The sequence below is a fragment of the Podarcis raffonei genome, chromosome 1 (assembly GCF_027172205.1).
Source record: "Podarcis raffonei isolate rPodRaf1 chromosome 1, rPodRaf1.pri, whole genome shotgun sequence".
In the NCBI taxonomy this organism is placed as follows: Eukaryota; Metazoa; Chordata; class Lepidosauria; order Squamata; family Lacertidae; genus Podarcis; species Podarcis raffonei.
In genome coordinates, this window is record NC_070602.1 from 103,788,202 (window position 1) to 103,804,475 (window position 16,274).

Consider the following 16,274-nt stretch of genomic DNA (forward strand, 5'->3'; position numbering starts at 1 on the left):
GCATTTCCTGCTTTAAGCATAGCTCTGATGCTGTAAAAATATTCCCTGGGTCCCTGAAGCTGCTATTCAGGTGTTTTAGGAAGCTTTACTTATTCTGAATGCATGAAACTGAATTATGAAGACATAACATATAGTTTAGCACTAGACATGCTTCTCGTCTTCTCCACCTCTGATACAGCTTCAAGACTATGGCAGAATCCAGTACCTTTTAAAATTAACCACAGTTTGTTGTTACATTTGATAAGAAAAACTGTAGTTTATTTAAACTATTGTTTACTTAATCTTTAAAGTTTACTGTTTTACCATTGAAGAGTGGGCTAGAAGGGAGAGTCTGTGACAGAAAGAAGTCCAGAATCAGGAGGAGAGGAGGGAGGCCAAGAGGCAGAGATGAGTCAGGCTGTTGAAGAAGCCAGGGTGCTTCCCTGTCCTGCTACTACAAGTTCTCCTCCCCTGGGTCTCCCAGGACCAGAAGACATATGAAGAGAGAGCAGCAGTGACAGGCATGTCAGCATAGTCTCAGAATGCTTGGGAAGGACCTGGGAGAGATGATTTAGGAAGCTGTGGGAAGGCAGGGACTTTCAGCTTCTACAACTGCCTCACAGGGACAAGATCTACTGAGAAGAATTGCTGTGCTCATCAGGCCTAGCACTCCTGAACAGACATTTCTGCTAATAAAGAGTTAACTTCACTTACTCTGGGTGCTTTATTCCCGACAACTGCTCCTGACATTAAGTAGGAAATAAATCACACACTCCTGTACCTTATAATAAGAATAAGCCATTAACATAACCCCCCCATAACAACATAGCTGGAAAATTATTCAAACAGGGGGGGAAATATGCATTGTATGTTAGGTTAAAAATAAAATACAGTTAGTCAACGGTTTAAAATCACAAAATATAGATTTAATAATTACCGGTCCTGTAGGCTGCATGGGAGCATGAGACATATGGGGTGCCATCATCCCAGGCATCACTGATTGCATCATTCCAGGCATCTACAATAAAAGTATCATTATAGTACGTGTTTACAAGTTAATACAAATCGCTACATATGTAACTTTTTATGCTAATAGAAATAGTGTTTAATCCTGCTCAAACATAAATAAATTGGGGCATAACAAAGAAATATAACTATGTAAAGTGCTTTATACTCCTAACAAAATATTTATCCAATAGCTTAATGGTTTTCCGGGTACAAAATTTTAAGGTCTTACGTGATCAGAGAAATTTCTGTGGGCATGGGATTATTAGTTAGAGGGCCAACAAATAAGGGCAAGATTTTTCAGCTACTCATAGTGGTCTGTCAAATGGGTACCCAAAGCAAAAGATAAAGGAAGTGAAGTTTCAGGGTGGAGGGGAAAGCAGAAAGGTTCTCTCAAGAATACAGGGCTCCCAAAACTCAGTGTTTTAATATTAAATAACCCAAAATATTAGCACTATTCATGAAACACTGTAGGAATGGGGCCCAAATCAATTAAGCATCTAATTCCAGTTCCCAAACCCAATCCATGTGACTTATGTAAACTCTAATAATCTTGAGGGCTCATTTACCTCATCTATGAACAGAGGATAATACCTGAAGAACTTGTCTCACAGGGCTGGAGTAAGAGTTATGCTTGCAAAGATGTTCCAAGATGAAGAGTACTATAAAGTTTAAGAATTATGACTGCAGGGTTCAAAAACATGAACTGTTAAAAAAAGCTGAGAAAAGCATGCAACAGGGATGCAAACTACCGTAGCTGCTTAAAACCACATCACTGCCCTTGTTCCTGAAAGCATCATAAATATGCTGAAGGGGGCTATTCTTCACATTGGGACGTTGCAAGGCAACGGTTATGTGGGGGTCTAGCAAAAGCCATTCAAGGCAGAGACCCAATGCAGTTACTATGAAGAATTAATCTGTTTGTGTATGCACATGATATTTTAACTGGAAATGAATTTTGTAGGAAAGCTAGAAGTTTTATTTCTGATTTTTTTCATCAGCCCTTATTGGGGGACTGCAACAAGTGGATGACAACAAGAGCAGTGGACTTTACATATGCGTGTAATGTATTCAATTGGCCATATTCAGCCAATTTGATTGGCAAGCCCCACAAAAAGTTCTTGGGAAATCACCCCCCACTATAAAGTGACAGTCCCTGGAGGATTGGCCAAGTGACCCCATTCCCATGTATCTTCAGGGAGCATCAGGTTACTGCTCCCTCTTACCTTCCATCTTGTGTGGAGGGAGAGGTATTTGGTAGGGCTACTGCTCCACCCTCAATCCACAAGGTTTTCTTGGAAGCGTGAGGAAGAGAAGAAAGAATGGGAGTGGCCCTCCCATTCCCCACCATCCTGTAGAAGCAGGAGAAGAAAGGAGTCTTGCCCCACTGCTGCTTCCAAATAATTGTGTTCCATGCTAGAGATGCTCCCTAAAAGCTTCTATCCAAGTAGCTTTTGAAACAAAGGATTTCTTAATTCAGAGATGCCAGATTAATAGCCTCCAGGACACAAGCTGTACGCTTCCCACATTAACAGAACTTGATAAATCCAGTTTGTTCTGATCCTGGTGAGCCACAAAAACTCAATGTTTATCCAATATATGATGGGCCACAATACATGGTTATAAAGCCTGTTAACTGTGTGTTTAACAGCCCTGCTTTAACTACTTTGAGGCAACATTAATTTTATGCGTTATGCACACAATTTTCAAGTTCAGGGTCACTATAAACCAAGGGCAGAAGAAAGTGAATTCTATCATCAGTAGGAACAAGCTGTTATTTAAATTAAGGGAAAAGGTCCAATGGAATATGACAAAATACTGTGGGTACATTCCCAGTGGAACTATGGGTATTTGCCCGCAAAAGCAACAAGGAGAGAGGTTCTAAACAAACAGATAAAAGTTCATGGGAGGGCAGACGTGGGAGTCTAAACAGATGGATAGCCACACTCTTAAGATACAAAACTCCTATATTCTGGATACCAAACCACATTCTGACCTACTTAAAAACAATTCTTGTTTCTAATAATTTACCTCTAAAATACACACCGGAAGATAGAAATTTTACTGACACTATTAACCAAGGGAAAGTTGACCAGCAAAGCTTCACTGGAGAATACAAAGCTTTTGTAGCAAAAATCACCGTTGAAAGTGAGCAGTTACAGAAAATAACACTCACTGCCCAAATTACTTTGCATGTCTTTCCTTCTCCTCTTTAGTTCTTGCTTACGCTACCCTACAAGCATCTGAACTAAAAAGCTGTCACACTGTTCATAATCTGGAAGCATGCCACCCACAAATCTGATCTATGAACTGCATGCTAGGACAGGGTTCCCTTTACTCGCCTTCAACTAGGACATCAGGGAAGAAATATTTGGAAGCTGCTGGCTTTACTGAAAAGGCATCTGACAGCCGGGGAGGGGGGCAATCCTAAGCAGAGTAAAGTCTTCTTTAACTATCGTCAGAAGCGGGATTTCTCCCAATGATGGAGAAGCAGAGAAGCAAATGCTAGACAGAGTTTATTATTTCTGATTCTTCTAGATAACCATGGAAGAGACAAATGAAATGCTACAACCTCTACAATTGAGAGAACAGGGAAAGTAAAGCGCTGAGAGAAAGGGCTCAACTGCTCACTGGCCATACCTCTAACGGATTCTCAAGGAGAACACAGGATATATGCTCGTCACTCTGATCATATAAGGGCTAAACCCCTTCACTTCACAGCACAAAGGCCCCATAACTATAAATATTCAAGAACTCCTATAAAAGGCATTACAGTGGTAGGGTTCTGTCTTCTTTTTGACCTACTGGTTACATGAATTAAAATATGTCTCAACTGAGAAGAAGTGATTTGTCTACTTGCAAGACAACTTTCAATTCAATGAAGTCAATAATGTGTTTTTTTCCAAAAAGAAAAGAAAAGGTAGTTTAAAAACTGTAGTGATGTGAAGCTCAGAGTAATCAACACCTACTGAGTTACAGAAAACCCTAAAATGGATTAAAATTCATGCTTCAAAATGCACCTTTTAAGACGCTATTAACAAAACCAACAAAAACCAACTTACCTGCCCCATTTGTGGCCCTCCCATAGGGGGCATCATTTGAGGCATCATTCCATGAGAGACTGGAGGCATGTTGGGTGGCCTTTGGCCCATAGGATGCATTCCCATGGGAGGGTAGTGAGGCATACCCGGATGTCCCATCTGAAAAAACAATATTCGTGACAGATCAAGATTCCAAGATAATAAACACAATGGAAATAACCTCTCTGGGTTCCAAGTCAGGTCATTTAGGTATTGTTGTCTGCTATAATAAAGTTATGGCCTCACATGTTGTTTGCTTCCATGAAATTCTCGGATTCATCAATATATTTCTTCTTAAGTTTTCTAACATGAAAGTAGATTACTCTCAAACTATAATATTCCAATCCAATGGTTTTTAATGCTTTCCAGAGTTTCCACAAAAGTAAACCCCAAACTTTTGATTCTTTGCAGCATTACCCTATAGAGTAACTTAGAACATTGAGTTATAGAGCTATATAGTTATAGAGCTATAGAGTATAGCTTAGAACATTGTGTGGGATTTAAAAATGCTCTTTCATGAACAGGACTTCCCCAATTTTTGAAAAAGGTTTGTATTTAATATGGACTCCAACAAATGAAACTGGGTGTAGATGCCCTGATCCAATCAGGAAAAACTACCGCCTCTCCCCACTATTATTCACAGAAGTCTTTATTGTATAAAAATCTCTTTCATTTACAGTAGGATTCCCGTGGATCCAACCAAGTATCCTCCCTATCTGCTAGGCTTTTATGAATTTTAATTTCTTTATAATGTTAAAGTATTGTAGAAAGCTTAAACATTGACTCAGCCTCGATAAAAACAGAAATAGCAATCTGATTACCAAGAATGTCCTGAAATTTTTATCACATTTAGAGATGTTACTGAAGAAGAGCCTTAAGCGCCAATCCTCACTGTATTAATATAAAGGCCAACTGAAGGATATGCCACCTGCACTTAAGTAGTGCATGGCAAGTCATGATGGATACTCAATGTCTCCTGCATCCAACCACAATTGGATGGGGGCTGCATGTTTGATAGAATTGCAGTTTTTAACTTCCTAAAGGAACTCAAGCAGTATTGTTTAAAAAACTAAATAGAATTAAATACAACTACTAAAAACAGCATATTATTGGATTACTTCCCACATTACGTATCTAACATGTATACACCTATTTGCCATTCAGGCCATTACCCTGTAATGGGCAAAAAAGAACAACATAAAATATGAAACTATCCTGACAACCATGAGCATATTATTTTCAACTTACTGTATTGGCAAGTGAGCACTACCAATTACCTAAATTTATGATACCTCCATGGGACGCGGGTGGCGCTGTGGGTTAAACCACACAGCCTAGGACCTGCCGATCGAAAGGTCGGCGGTTCGAATCCCCGCGGCGGGGTGAGCTCCCGTCGCTCGGTCTCAGCTCCTGCCAACCTAGCAGTTCGAAAGCACCCCAAAAGGTGCAAGTAGAAAAATAGGGACCGCTCTCCAGCGGGAAGGTAAATGGCGTTTCCGTGTGCTGCGCTTGTTCGCCAGCTGCGGCTTAGTCACACTGGCCACGTGACCCGGAAGCTGTCTGCGGACAAACGCCGGCTCCCAGCCTCTTGAGCGAGATGAGCGCGCAACCCTAGAGTCAGTCACGACTGGACCCGATGGTCAGGGGTACCTTTACCTTACCTTTATGATACCTCTACATACAAGAGGTTCACTGCTACAGAACTTTATCTTCCAACTCCTGGAGCAGTGGGCTATAATGGAGGGGAAGATGAGGCATAGGAGGGGACAAATCTTGCCAGCATGCCCCCACTCCCCTCTCATGATTGTCTTCAAACACTAAACTGAATACCTGATTGGGCCTTGCTCAACCATTCTTCATATGTACAGACTTGCAACTAAAAATTGTGTTAAAAACAGCCATTTTCTACCTTAGAGGCCCAACGCCAAATTTACATAAAAATTTACAACAAAAAGTTACCCTTTTCTCTCATTTTATGAGCACACATTGCATCCAGCTACTTGAAAAGCACAAGGTTAATCAAAGTAGGAATCTACTTAATACATAACTTGATAAGCAGCTTGCTGGTAACGAAGTAGCCCAAAACTTGAACAAAAGGACTTCGGACATGATGTGCTTAAGAGATCAAGATAGGACAAGACGTCTGTGCAGAAAAAGCTCCATTATTAGAAACCGATTATGTTAGAAGCATGAAGTACACTCTTTTTTCTTTTTGGGGGGATGTGTGTAGGGCGTGGGAAACAGAGAAGGGCGATTATGCCGGACTGCAAGTTGCCCCGGACCTCTTATAACAACTACCCATCTCCATATTCCACTCAGGTTAGACCATAACCGTACCCTATTCTTCGACTTCAGAGTTTGAGGATCACGCTGAAAGCGCTCAGAATGAACGCGCGACGGGTAACTCCACGCGGGAGTTAACGCAGCGGGAAAAACAAGTCACAACCTTTCCACTCACCATGAGGGGCTCTCGGCCCATACCGCCACCGCCGCCTCCTCCACCGCCGCCGCCGCCACCTGGTCGCATCGAAGGATTGAGGAGGCTCCCGCCGCCGCCGCCACCTCCGCACCTGCCCAGCAGCCTCCCCCGGAGCGGCTGGCGGGAAGACGGCCCGAAGGGCAGGAGGGGTTCGGGCTCCCCTCGAGGCGGGAGGAGGGGAGCCAAGAGGCTGACGGGCTTCCCGGCCGGCCAATCCGGGCGGCCTCCCATGCGGCTGCTCTTGGGCGACTGCTCCGGGCCGGGAGCCCCGACGGGCCGCACTCCCTCGCCGGGGTTGAGCTGCATGAGGGGAGGCGGCTTGGGCAGGGAGAAAGGGAGCGGCTGAGGGGAGGCCGCGGCGGCCGCCGAGTCCCCGCCTGACATCGCCTCCCCTGGACCGGGCCCGGCTCCGGCGAGCCTGCCCTCCCGGCTGCGGGGTGTCTAAGCGGAACCGTTAGAGGAGGAGCGAACGGGAAGAGGAAGGAGGGGCGGGCGGGGGCCGGCGGCGGCCGCCCTGCGGGGCAATGGGAGAAAAGGGGTTCCGTCGAAAGTCAGGCTCACCGACACGTAAGGAGGAGCGCCCTGCGCGCGCGGCTGGGCCGGAACAAAAAACTCACTCCAGGCCGGGTTGTGGGGAGAATTGAGGGCCGCCGCCGCCGCCTCCCGCTCTTCCTAACCTCAGCGGGAGGCAAAAAGCAAAGCGGGGGGCGAAGGGGAAAAGAAAAAAGAAGCGCGCGTGGGGTCAGGGCTTATCCAACGGAAGGGCCTGAGGAGGATGGAAACTACAGAGTGGGAGCAGAAGGGGACGTGCGCGCAAAGGACACTGGGAAAATGGGCTCCCGCGAGCCGAGATCGGGGGCGTGGCTACGGAAAGCCAAGAGGTCCCTCAGCTGAACTGGAAGGGCGGGCGGAGGGAGCGAGACAGCGAAGGCGTTTGGCTTGCTTCCTCGCTCGGTCCCTTTAAGAGGCCCTGAGCAGTTTAATCCGTTGAGCGAGCGAGGCGGTGGGGTGCGAGAGAGAGAGAGACAGACAGACAGACAGAAGAGGGCGGGGCTCCCGATGCGTTCTTCCGGCGTGGGCAATTTCTCGGTCCCACCCCTTTCGCGAGATAGATACGCTTCCGGTTTAGAGGCTTATTTAAACCGCGTGGGGGGGCGGAGAGGGGACCGCTTTGCGTGGGCGACGTCCGTTTCGCGCGCGAGAACTTCGAAAGCGCCGTTGCCATGGCAGTGCGCCATCGGAACACCGCGGTCCGTTACGGCCGCGCGGGGCCCCCCGGCACTCCGTGGCCGCCGGAGCGAGGGGAGGTAGCGCGGAACCTCCAGGCGGAGCTGGAGGAGGAGGAGGAAGGCGGCGGCAAAGGAGAGCTGCTGGGCGGCCTCGGGAGAAGCCCCGTGTCCCGGGCTACCCTGGCCCCGCTGCCGGACGGGGCGGCTCGCCGGTGGCCGAGCAGGGCCTTCTCCGTGCTGTGTTGCCTCCTGGCCGTGTCCTTGCTGGCTTTCCTGCTGGCCATCGCTTGCCTGGTACTGAGAGGTGAGGAAAGGGCGAGGAGAAGAGGCAGGAGACGCTTCAGTGCATGGGATACCGCTTGCTAGGCCTAGCGCCTTCCCAGCAGCCATAGAATCGTAGGGAAGGGACCGTGAGGGTAATCTAGCCCAACCCCAACCCTGCAATGCAGGAATTTCAAGGAAGGCATCCATAGTGATCCGTAGAGGTAAAGGGACCCCTGACCATTAGGTCCAGTTGTGACCGACTGTGGGGTTGCGGTGCTCATCTCGCTTTATTGGCTGAGGGAGCCGGCGTACAGCTTCCGAGTCATGTAGCCAGCATGACTAAGCTGCTTCTGGCAAACCAGAGTAGCGCACGGAAACGCTGTTTACCTTCCCGCTGCAGCGGTACCTATTTATCTACTTGCACTTCGACGTGCTTTTGAACTGCTAGGTTGGCGGGAGCAGGGACCGAGCAACGGGAGCTCACCCCGTCGCGGGGATTCAAACCTCTGACCTTCTGATCGGCAAGCCCTAGGCTCTGTGGTTTAACCCACAGCGCCACCCGCATACTTCTGCTTAAAAACCTGTGGCACACTTTAACAGGCATTTGAATTCTAACTGATTTTTTTATGCAACAAAATGATTGTCTAGTCGTGCGGCAGAAGAAAAAATGCTTGGGTGTGCCACTTGCTAGAGAACAATTTCTACCCAGAATTGCTTTGCCTTACAACTTTCATTGTTTGCTGTTTCTGCCAACAGATTTGCGATCTGAAAAAGGGAAGACCGATGAGAATATAGAAACAAGCATTTTAGGTAAGCTGCTCATGTCGCTTTATTTTGGAATAATGGCTGTTCATTTTAGGCTTTGTTTATTGGCTAATAGGGCTGGGCGATGTATCAATATATTGTCCAAAATTGATTTGAACTGAAAGAGGGACACGACAGGGATGCCCCCTATCACCACTTTTATTTATAACAGTATTGGAAACATTAATAGCTTTAAGGAAAGATGAAGAAATAAAGGGCATAAACCTTGAAACATAGTGTTTTAAAGTAAAAGCATTTGCGGATGATGTAATTATAACTGAAACACCAATAGAAAATATTCAGTAAGCATGAATAAAAATGAAAGAATTTGGCGATGTATCAGGATTTGAATAAAGACAAGTCAAAATTATTAACAAAAAATATGGGGGAGAAAGATAGAAATGAGTTAAGAGAGAACAACAGGATTAAAAATAGAAAACAAGGTAAATTATTTAGGGGTATGGATTACAAATAAAAACACGGATTTATTTAATGACAATTATGTTAAAAATGGAAGAAAATTAAAGGGAAAATGGAACAAATTAAAATTATCATTAGGGGGGAGAGTATCAATGATTAAAATGGTGATATTACAAAAAATCCTATTTTTATTTCAAACTATCCCAATAATAATTGGGACAAAGTATTTCATAAGCTGGCAAAGAGACCTTGACAATTTCATATGGCAGGGGAAGAAAGCCAAAATTAAATCAGAAATAATGATGGGATCAAAAGAAAGTTGGGGATTTGCAGTCCCAGACTTAAGAAGATATTTCGAAGCAGCGTGCTGGAACTGGTTGAAAAAGTGGATATTATTAAAAGATACTGAAGTTTTAAAGTTAGAAGGTTGGGACAAAATATATGGTTGGCACGGATATCTATTTTATGGGAAGATACAACTTCATAAAGGATTCATTTAGTAAGAAAGGCCCCATTTGAGGTATGGGAGAGAATGAAAGAGAGAGTTACAGAAAAACCCCCATGGTGGATCTCTCCACTAGAGGCAACATCGACACTAAAAAATAATATAAAAACTATCTGGCCAACATATAGATAATTAGCAGAAGAAACAAATAGAAACACTAAATAAAAAAATTATGAAGAACTCAAAACAATGGAAATAAATTGGCTAGAATGTTTCCAATTAAAGGCAACGTATGAGAAAGATATAAAAACTAGGGGATTTGAAAACAAAATTTCAAAATTTGAAAGAGAGGTACTACAAAGTAATCAAAAAACACTTTAAAAAATGTACAGATTGTTAGAAAAAGTACCTTCAGATCAAGAGGTACAAGGAGAGAACATGCTAAAGTGGGATCGGGACCTAGGCTAGACAATCGATTTGGAAGACTGGAAAATTTTTTGGGGGGGGAAATATAAACTTTACAGTCTGCAATTCATTGAGGGAGAACTACATGAAGATCCACAACAGATGGTATTTGGCTCCAGATAGATTATCAAAAATGAATAGAGCGAACAGTAACAACTCAATGGATGATTACTTTCCATAGATCAGACACAAAAATGCTAGTTTTGTTCTAACCATAATGAAAATTACAACATTCTGCACACATATAATGCAAACATGTTCCACTCAATATACTTAATTCTGAGTAAACATTCGTAGGGTTGTATTGTAATTGTCATTTTGCTAGTTTACTTCTATTCCGGATTTGATCTTTATTCTACAGTGGAGTTGATGCATCTCTCCTGTGGCCAAATTAAAATTGTATTCCAGGTTTTCACTTTGTTTCTCTTCCCTAAGGATTTTGGAGTCTACTTGTTCTATCCTTGATGAGTGGACTTTCATGTTGCAGTTTTTCTTGGACAGTGACCTATTTTGATTCCTTTGAACCGGGAATGTTTCCTCCTACTCCACTCTCACCTGCACGATTCAAGTGAGTTCCTTCTTCGTAAGACTGAAATACGACCAGATACGGGGCTTAGTAAACCACTATAATAGATATGTAAGGAACAGCTTGTTACTAAATATGCTGGTGCTGTTACAACTTCATATTCGAGGAAACAAATTTATGCCAACTAGTGTTGGACTAGTAACCGGGACAGAGTCCATGGTGACTAGCTAGAGTACAATAATTCTATGTTTTTAGTTGAGAAATGCAATATTACCATAAACTGTTATACGTGATAGGATGTAAAATAGGTTTAATTTGTTATGTTGTATGTTAAGGACAGTTTTGTTGCCTTGTATTCACAAAATACAAAGAATGTGTTCTTTCTGAGACTTCATATTAAACAATTTTACAAGTTAGCCAGCAGGGTGTGTCCTATCATAAGTTTTCATATCTTATATAAAGTCCTTTTACCTTTACTTTAGTATTCCTGAAACAATTTTAAGTCAAGGTAAAAAATAATTAAATCCATGATCTACAATATATACAGTGAACTACCCCCCCAAATTACCAATATTTATTGCTTTCTGTATGTAGAATATTTTGAATATACTCCCATTTCTCTGTGTTTTTGCTGTTCGTGGGAGTTTTATTGAAGGGAATTGGTAATAATCTGCTATACTTTGGCTTCTTCAGGCTTTCTATTGTGGTAATGAAATAATTTTTCATTTTGGGAATAGGACTATGACTAGGATTAAAAAGTTTTAATTTTAGCTTTTGTAATGTTCTTGTTACCTACATACTGGTTTTCTGCTTTTTTTCAGGCGAATGACTGGGCACTCCTTTCACATGGGCTACAGTATGGCCATACTGAATGGAATAGTGGCAGCTCTTGCCCTAGTATGGTGTCTCCTTTAGTCTGTACTGAGAACTTTCTCATAGAGAGACAGCTTTCTAGACGACGCTTGAAGCTGCCTTCACACAAACAAACCATCCATGTGTTCAGTATACTTGCCTCAATCTCTGTTTTAATATGCTTTCTCCAAAATGATGCCAAATGTTTTAGGAAGCAGCTGGAGGCATTTCTAAAACAAATCAACGGGTGGAGACAGATTAATAAGGAAAGGAGGTGTACACAAAATGTCCGGCTGCAGAAATGATTGCAGCATTTTCAAAAGACTTCATGAGGCAACCACTTCGTGAGAATTAGCTCAAGATTGTTGCTGATAAAATGCTCAAAATAGCCACTGGATTAATAATAATTGCCATTATTCTATTATGCCATTCAGTGAACTTTCAGGTTTGGTTTTGACATGCTGCATACTTAGCAGCAAAATTGGGGGGGGAGGTTTGAATCACATCAGTTGTGCTCATTCGATTTCAGAGGATTTACACTAACTTAATTTCATTTGGGAGAAGGGGACAGCAGCGAAAGGAGAGACCCTGCAATTTCACTCAGTTTCCACTATGGGACTTACTTTGTTCCTAGACTTAAAAGGACAGGGTTTGTAGGGGCATAATTGAGTCCCCCAGCCTTTGTGTATGCATATGCATATGCAAGTGTACGTGGAAGTGCCAAACTCTACCCTTTGACCCAGGTGAAATAAAACCTAGTTTTGCCCTGCTGTGGGGTCATTGAAGGGCTAGGACAGCTATATGTGTGTCAAAGACCTAGAAGACAAAATCACATAGCTTCTTTCTTGCAGGCTGATCCCTAATTTACAAGTCTCAACTCTCAGCTTTGCTCGCTCCCTCATGCCGCTAAGAAAGAGGGGCTTCCCATTTGACAGGCATCAGTTCAGGACCAGCTGTCAAGCTGTAACAATGTTACATAATGCTTTTATTAGGAGTGCTGGGGGGGAATTTCAGTTAGAAGTATGTGTAGATTGTGCCACTTGATAGCTAAGAAAGCACTGCCTTAATTTTCACTACCTCCAAGTGTTGGGTCAAAATTCTGACTACGCCAATATTGTATTAATGCAGCTGTAATGTGTTTTGTCGCTGTTCTCAGTTTGGTTTCTTTCTGTTCTCAGTGAGACTGGCTGCAAAAGTATGTAGTGCTAAAATAAACTATGGCTTAGTGTTATGTGTATTAACCTTGGCTTCATGGGCTCCTTTCTGTTGTCCACCTGTTGCAGCCACAAGGAGAAGATCAGAAACTTCTGCTTCTGTTTCAACTAACAGTAGTTATTTATTGGCCTGGTTCTGATAATCTTAGATAAAACTTTATTCGCATCAGCTGATGGCCATAGCAAAGGTTCTGATAATCGTATATTAACTTAAATAAGTTCAGTATGAATAAGGCTTGTGAGCATGCACATAACCCCTTCGTAACAGGTGCAAAAACCCCAGGAACTCCTCAGTTTACTTTCATTTCTCATTTGATCCAAATTGGAAAACAGCTTAGGAACAAGACAGAATATGAAACCAACATCAAACTGGATTCCTGGCTTGTTCCATTAACCATAGTTTTCTGATTAGTTGAAATTCACTGGCACAAAGGGAAGATTTATTGTCCCTATACATCTACTGTGTTTGAACTTAGAGAAACTGTTGTTAGACTTCAAACCCTGGTTTACAGTTCTGGCTTGTTTCCGGAAATCATAGTTAAGATTAACCACAGTTTGAAGGGTCAGATGTGACAAACCATAGTTAATGGAAAGCAGAAGTGAAAGTTTCACATCTTCTCACAGTGACAGAAGGGGAAGTACTGAGGCCAGAGGCTCTTGCATGTAAAACTGAACCATATTTTAACACTGTCCAAACAGAACTGTATATTTTGCTTGTTACACTTTTAAAACAGCAGGGCTGTTCTCTTATAGCTTACTATCAGTGCTTTTTCTGGGGGTACTCAGGGGATACAGTACCGGCACCTTTCTTTTTCTCCAAGTGTTAAAAATGTGGCACTTCCTGTAACAACCTCATGGTGAGTACCGGCACCTTTTTTTCCTTAAAAAAAGAAGCACTGATTACTCTACAATATGTATAGTATTAAAGTAAGTACTAGGGTAACAAATTAAAATATTCTAATTATAATGAAAACTAATGTATTATGTTTATCTGACTTCAACACCTGATTAGTTAAAGTATGCAAATAGGCAAATAATTAATTAACTAGATTTTTTAATGTATGGCTTTGAACCAAAGAATACACATCCTGCTATTTTCCCTCTGTAGAACTTTGTTGTCTTTCCCATGCATTTCTGAGATTGGGGGTCCTTTTGAATGGAGTGTGCTGCACCATCAGAAGGCTGCATTTGGGAAGGGAGAGTGGGCAGGCAACATACGCATTCATTCAGATCATTTGGGGTGGGGATTGTAGCTGATGCTGTGCCTGCAGGGTTGCATGGGTGCAACGGGACTTGCCTATCCTTGCCTGCTGTGCATCCCCAAAATCTGCTCTGGAGAGCTTCCCATCCTTCTAGATGTGGTTTTGAGGGTGTTGGGGAGGGGGGTGAAGCTGCTTGTGCCAATGGACCTGCAGTGTCGGATACAGCCCTTTGGGTCCAAGGCAAAGTATAATATAAACACATGTTCCTTTTAAATATAGAATATAATAATTGACTTTTTTAACTGGAAATGGATATTTGTACCGAACTCATTTTGTCCATGCAGTATTTTTTGTGTCACGAAACCCCCCATTGTTTTTGTAAATTGTTTACTGCAAATAAACTAATCTTGTTTACAGTTAGTGGTGTTTGGTCATTTATTCTGCTTTTGGTGATGTTAGATCATTTATCTTTTATTATGCTACTAAATTTTGTCACCAGTAACGTCCGAGTCACAGCATGCCTTGCCCCTCTTGAATGAATATTATTGCTCACCTTAATATGTACATGTAGTTCTAAGTAGTAGCTAGTAGAAACACCTATGTGTGATAGCTGTTGTGCAGCAGTCCTTCCCTTGTCCTTCTCTGAACTGTCCTTCACCAATAGAAGGGACCCCACTTACCAATAAAAGCATGCAAAACTGCACACACGGGGAACTGCAAAGTTACATTGGTATATGTATAGGGCAGGGACTGCTAATCTTTTGGGCCTGTGGATGCGTCTACAAAGCAGAGAAACTTGTGGGCATCATGCACACTCCACAACCTAGTCTATTGGCTACAATAGAATGCTGCTTTCAAAACTTATTTCAGCCACAGGACCAACCCTGGTATTGGACCTCTTCTCGCAGTTGCCCAGCTTGGGGAATGGAGGGAGCTAGCCTGTGTAATACCACAAACCCATGTGCTTTTAACACACAAGGGGGTTCATTCAAACCCCACTACTGCTAATGACTTTCTGACTACTAACCACACAGCTTTTTTATTGAACTCCCCAGTTAAGCAGTTTGTTCAAATGGATTATAGGAAAAAACGGGGAGGAATTGGCAGTATGCAGCTCAAAATAGATCTAAATCAATGTACTATTGGTATAACTTGCACTATACTTAATCCAAGCTCACATTGCAAACTTAATCTCAACGGTTTGGCAATGGCAGCTTCAGGCAACAGTTGCAGGCTGTCCTCAGCCCCACCCCTTTTAACCTTGTGAAGAAATTATTTTATTAATAAAGATAAAGAGCATAAAGAAATATTGTTACAGTAGGGTGAAAACAGCATAAGATTGGGCATTATCATTGAACATCTAAATGTTCTAAAACATTACAAAAATATTTCTCTCCCCACCCTATAAACCTTATAGGCTGGTTTAGATGTATTCTTTTGTAATAAGTTGGCTTGATCATTGTTACTATGGACCAAAAACCACAGCTTTTTAGAAAAGGATTCTTGGCCCATTAAATAGGTTAAACTGACAGATGGTGGCTGAGTTGCATAGTTGAAGTTGGATTTAAACCTGCATCTCCTGGGTCCTAGTTGGACAAAAATGTACCACATTGGTTATTCATCACTCAAGTCTCCCAAAGTAATCACTAAAACTGGTGGCCATTTCATATTGACTGCTGAAATGTTTCCAGGTTCCCTAAGTACTTAAACCAGATTGCTCCGTCCCTTTGGGTTGCAACAAGACCCAAGTGCAGCCAGAATATATGGGAGGTTGTGGAAGAGGGCTTAGCACTACAGTGGTACCTCGGGTTAAGTACTTAATTCGTTCTGGAGGTCCGTTCTTAACCTGAAGCTGTTCTTAACCTGAAGCACCACTTTAGCTAATGGGGCCTCCCACTGCTGCTGCGCTGCCGCCGCCCGATTTCTGTTCTCATCCTGAAGCAAAGTTCTTAACCCGAGGCAATATTTCTGGGTTAGTGGAGTCTGTAACCTGAAACGTATGTAACCTGAAGTGTATGTAACCTGAGGTACCACTGTACTGGTATTACCTGGCATTTCTCATTTGCTTCTGCCAATGCCTCCAAGCAGGGAGGTATTGCTGTGTGGACCACCTAGCTGGGTGAAGAAAAGTTTATACTTGTCTTTTGGTTATCTGTGAGGAGAAAAAATGGGATGTTTGCTTTCATCCAAACTGAGGTCTGTGTCAAAAGTCAACCAAGTCTCAAATCCACAGCAGCAATTTTGTCATGTTAAAAAATCAGGCATCTCATTCTTGTGATAGCTCTTTGTAGTCTGCTTTTAGGCAAGCTG

General features: G+C 42.8%; 2 protein-coding genes across 3 annotated transcripts in view; one reads left to right on the forward strand and one right to left on the reverse strand.

Moving 5' to 3' along the window:
- Window positions 1-7,543, reverse strand: part of PRPF40A (pre-mRNA processing factor 40 homolog A) — a 66,856-nt gene extending 59,313 nt beyond the window's left edge. For both annotated transcript variants that reach the window (XR_008332577.1, XM_053407121.1), the window contains exons 1-3: window positions 6,523-7,543; window positions 4,047-4,184; window positions 917-997 (exon numbers count right to left, since the gene is read on the reverse strand). Coding sequence is in view for 1 of the 2 variants with exons in the window: in XM_053407121.1 (XP_053263096.1) it covers window positions 917-997; window positions 4,047-4,184; window positions 6,523-6,927 (624 nt within the window). In the remaining variant the exon portion in view is untranslated. The remainder of the gene's footprint in view (window positions 1-916; window positions 998-4,046; window positions 4,185-6,522) is intronic.
- Window positions 7,544-7,728: 185 nt separating this feature from the next.
- ARL6IP6 (ADP ribosylation factor like GTPase 6 interacting protein 6) lies at window positions 7,729-11,938 on the forward strand. Its single transcript, XM_053407140.1, has 4 exons — window positions 7,729-8,076; window positions 8,793-8,846; window positions 10,606-10,738; window positions 11,518-11,938. Exons 1-4 carry the CDS (start codon window positions 7,767-7,769, stop codon window positions 11,609-11,611), a joined length of 591 nt encoding a protein of 196 aa, XP_053263115.1. The 5' UTR covers window positions 7,729-7,766; the 3' UTR covers window positions 11,612-11,938.
- The last annotated feature ends 4,336 nt before the right edge of the window (window positions 11,939-16,274 follow it).

Bases quoted from the DNA above. Each gene is read 5' to 3' on its own strand.
- ARL6IP6 (XM_053407140.1), top strand. From the start codon at position 7,767: ATGGCAGTGCGCCATCGGAACACCGCGGTCCGTTACGGCCGCGCGGGG. The intron at 8,847-10,605 runs GTAAGCTGCTCA...CTCTTCCCTAAG, and splicing joins TATAGAAACAAGCATTTTAG to GATTTTGGAGTCTACTTGTT. The intron at 10,739-11,517 runs GTGAGTTCCTTC...GCTTTTTTTCAG, and splicing joins CTCTCACCTGCACGATTCAA to GCGAATGACTGGGCACTCCT.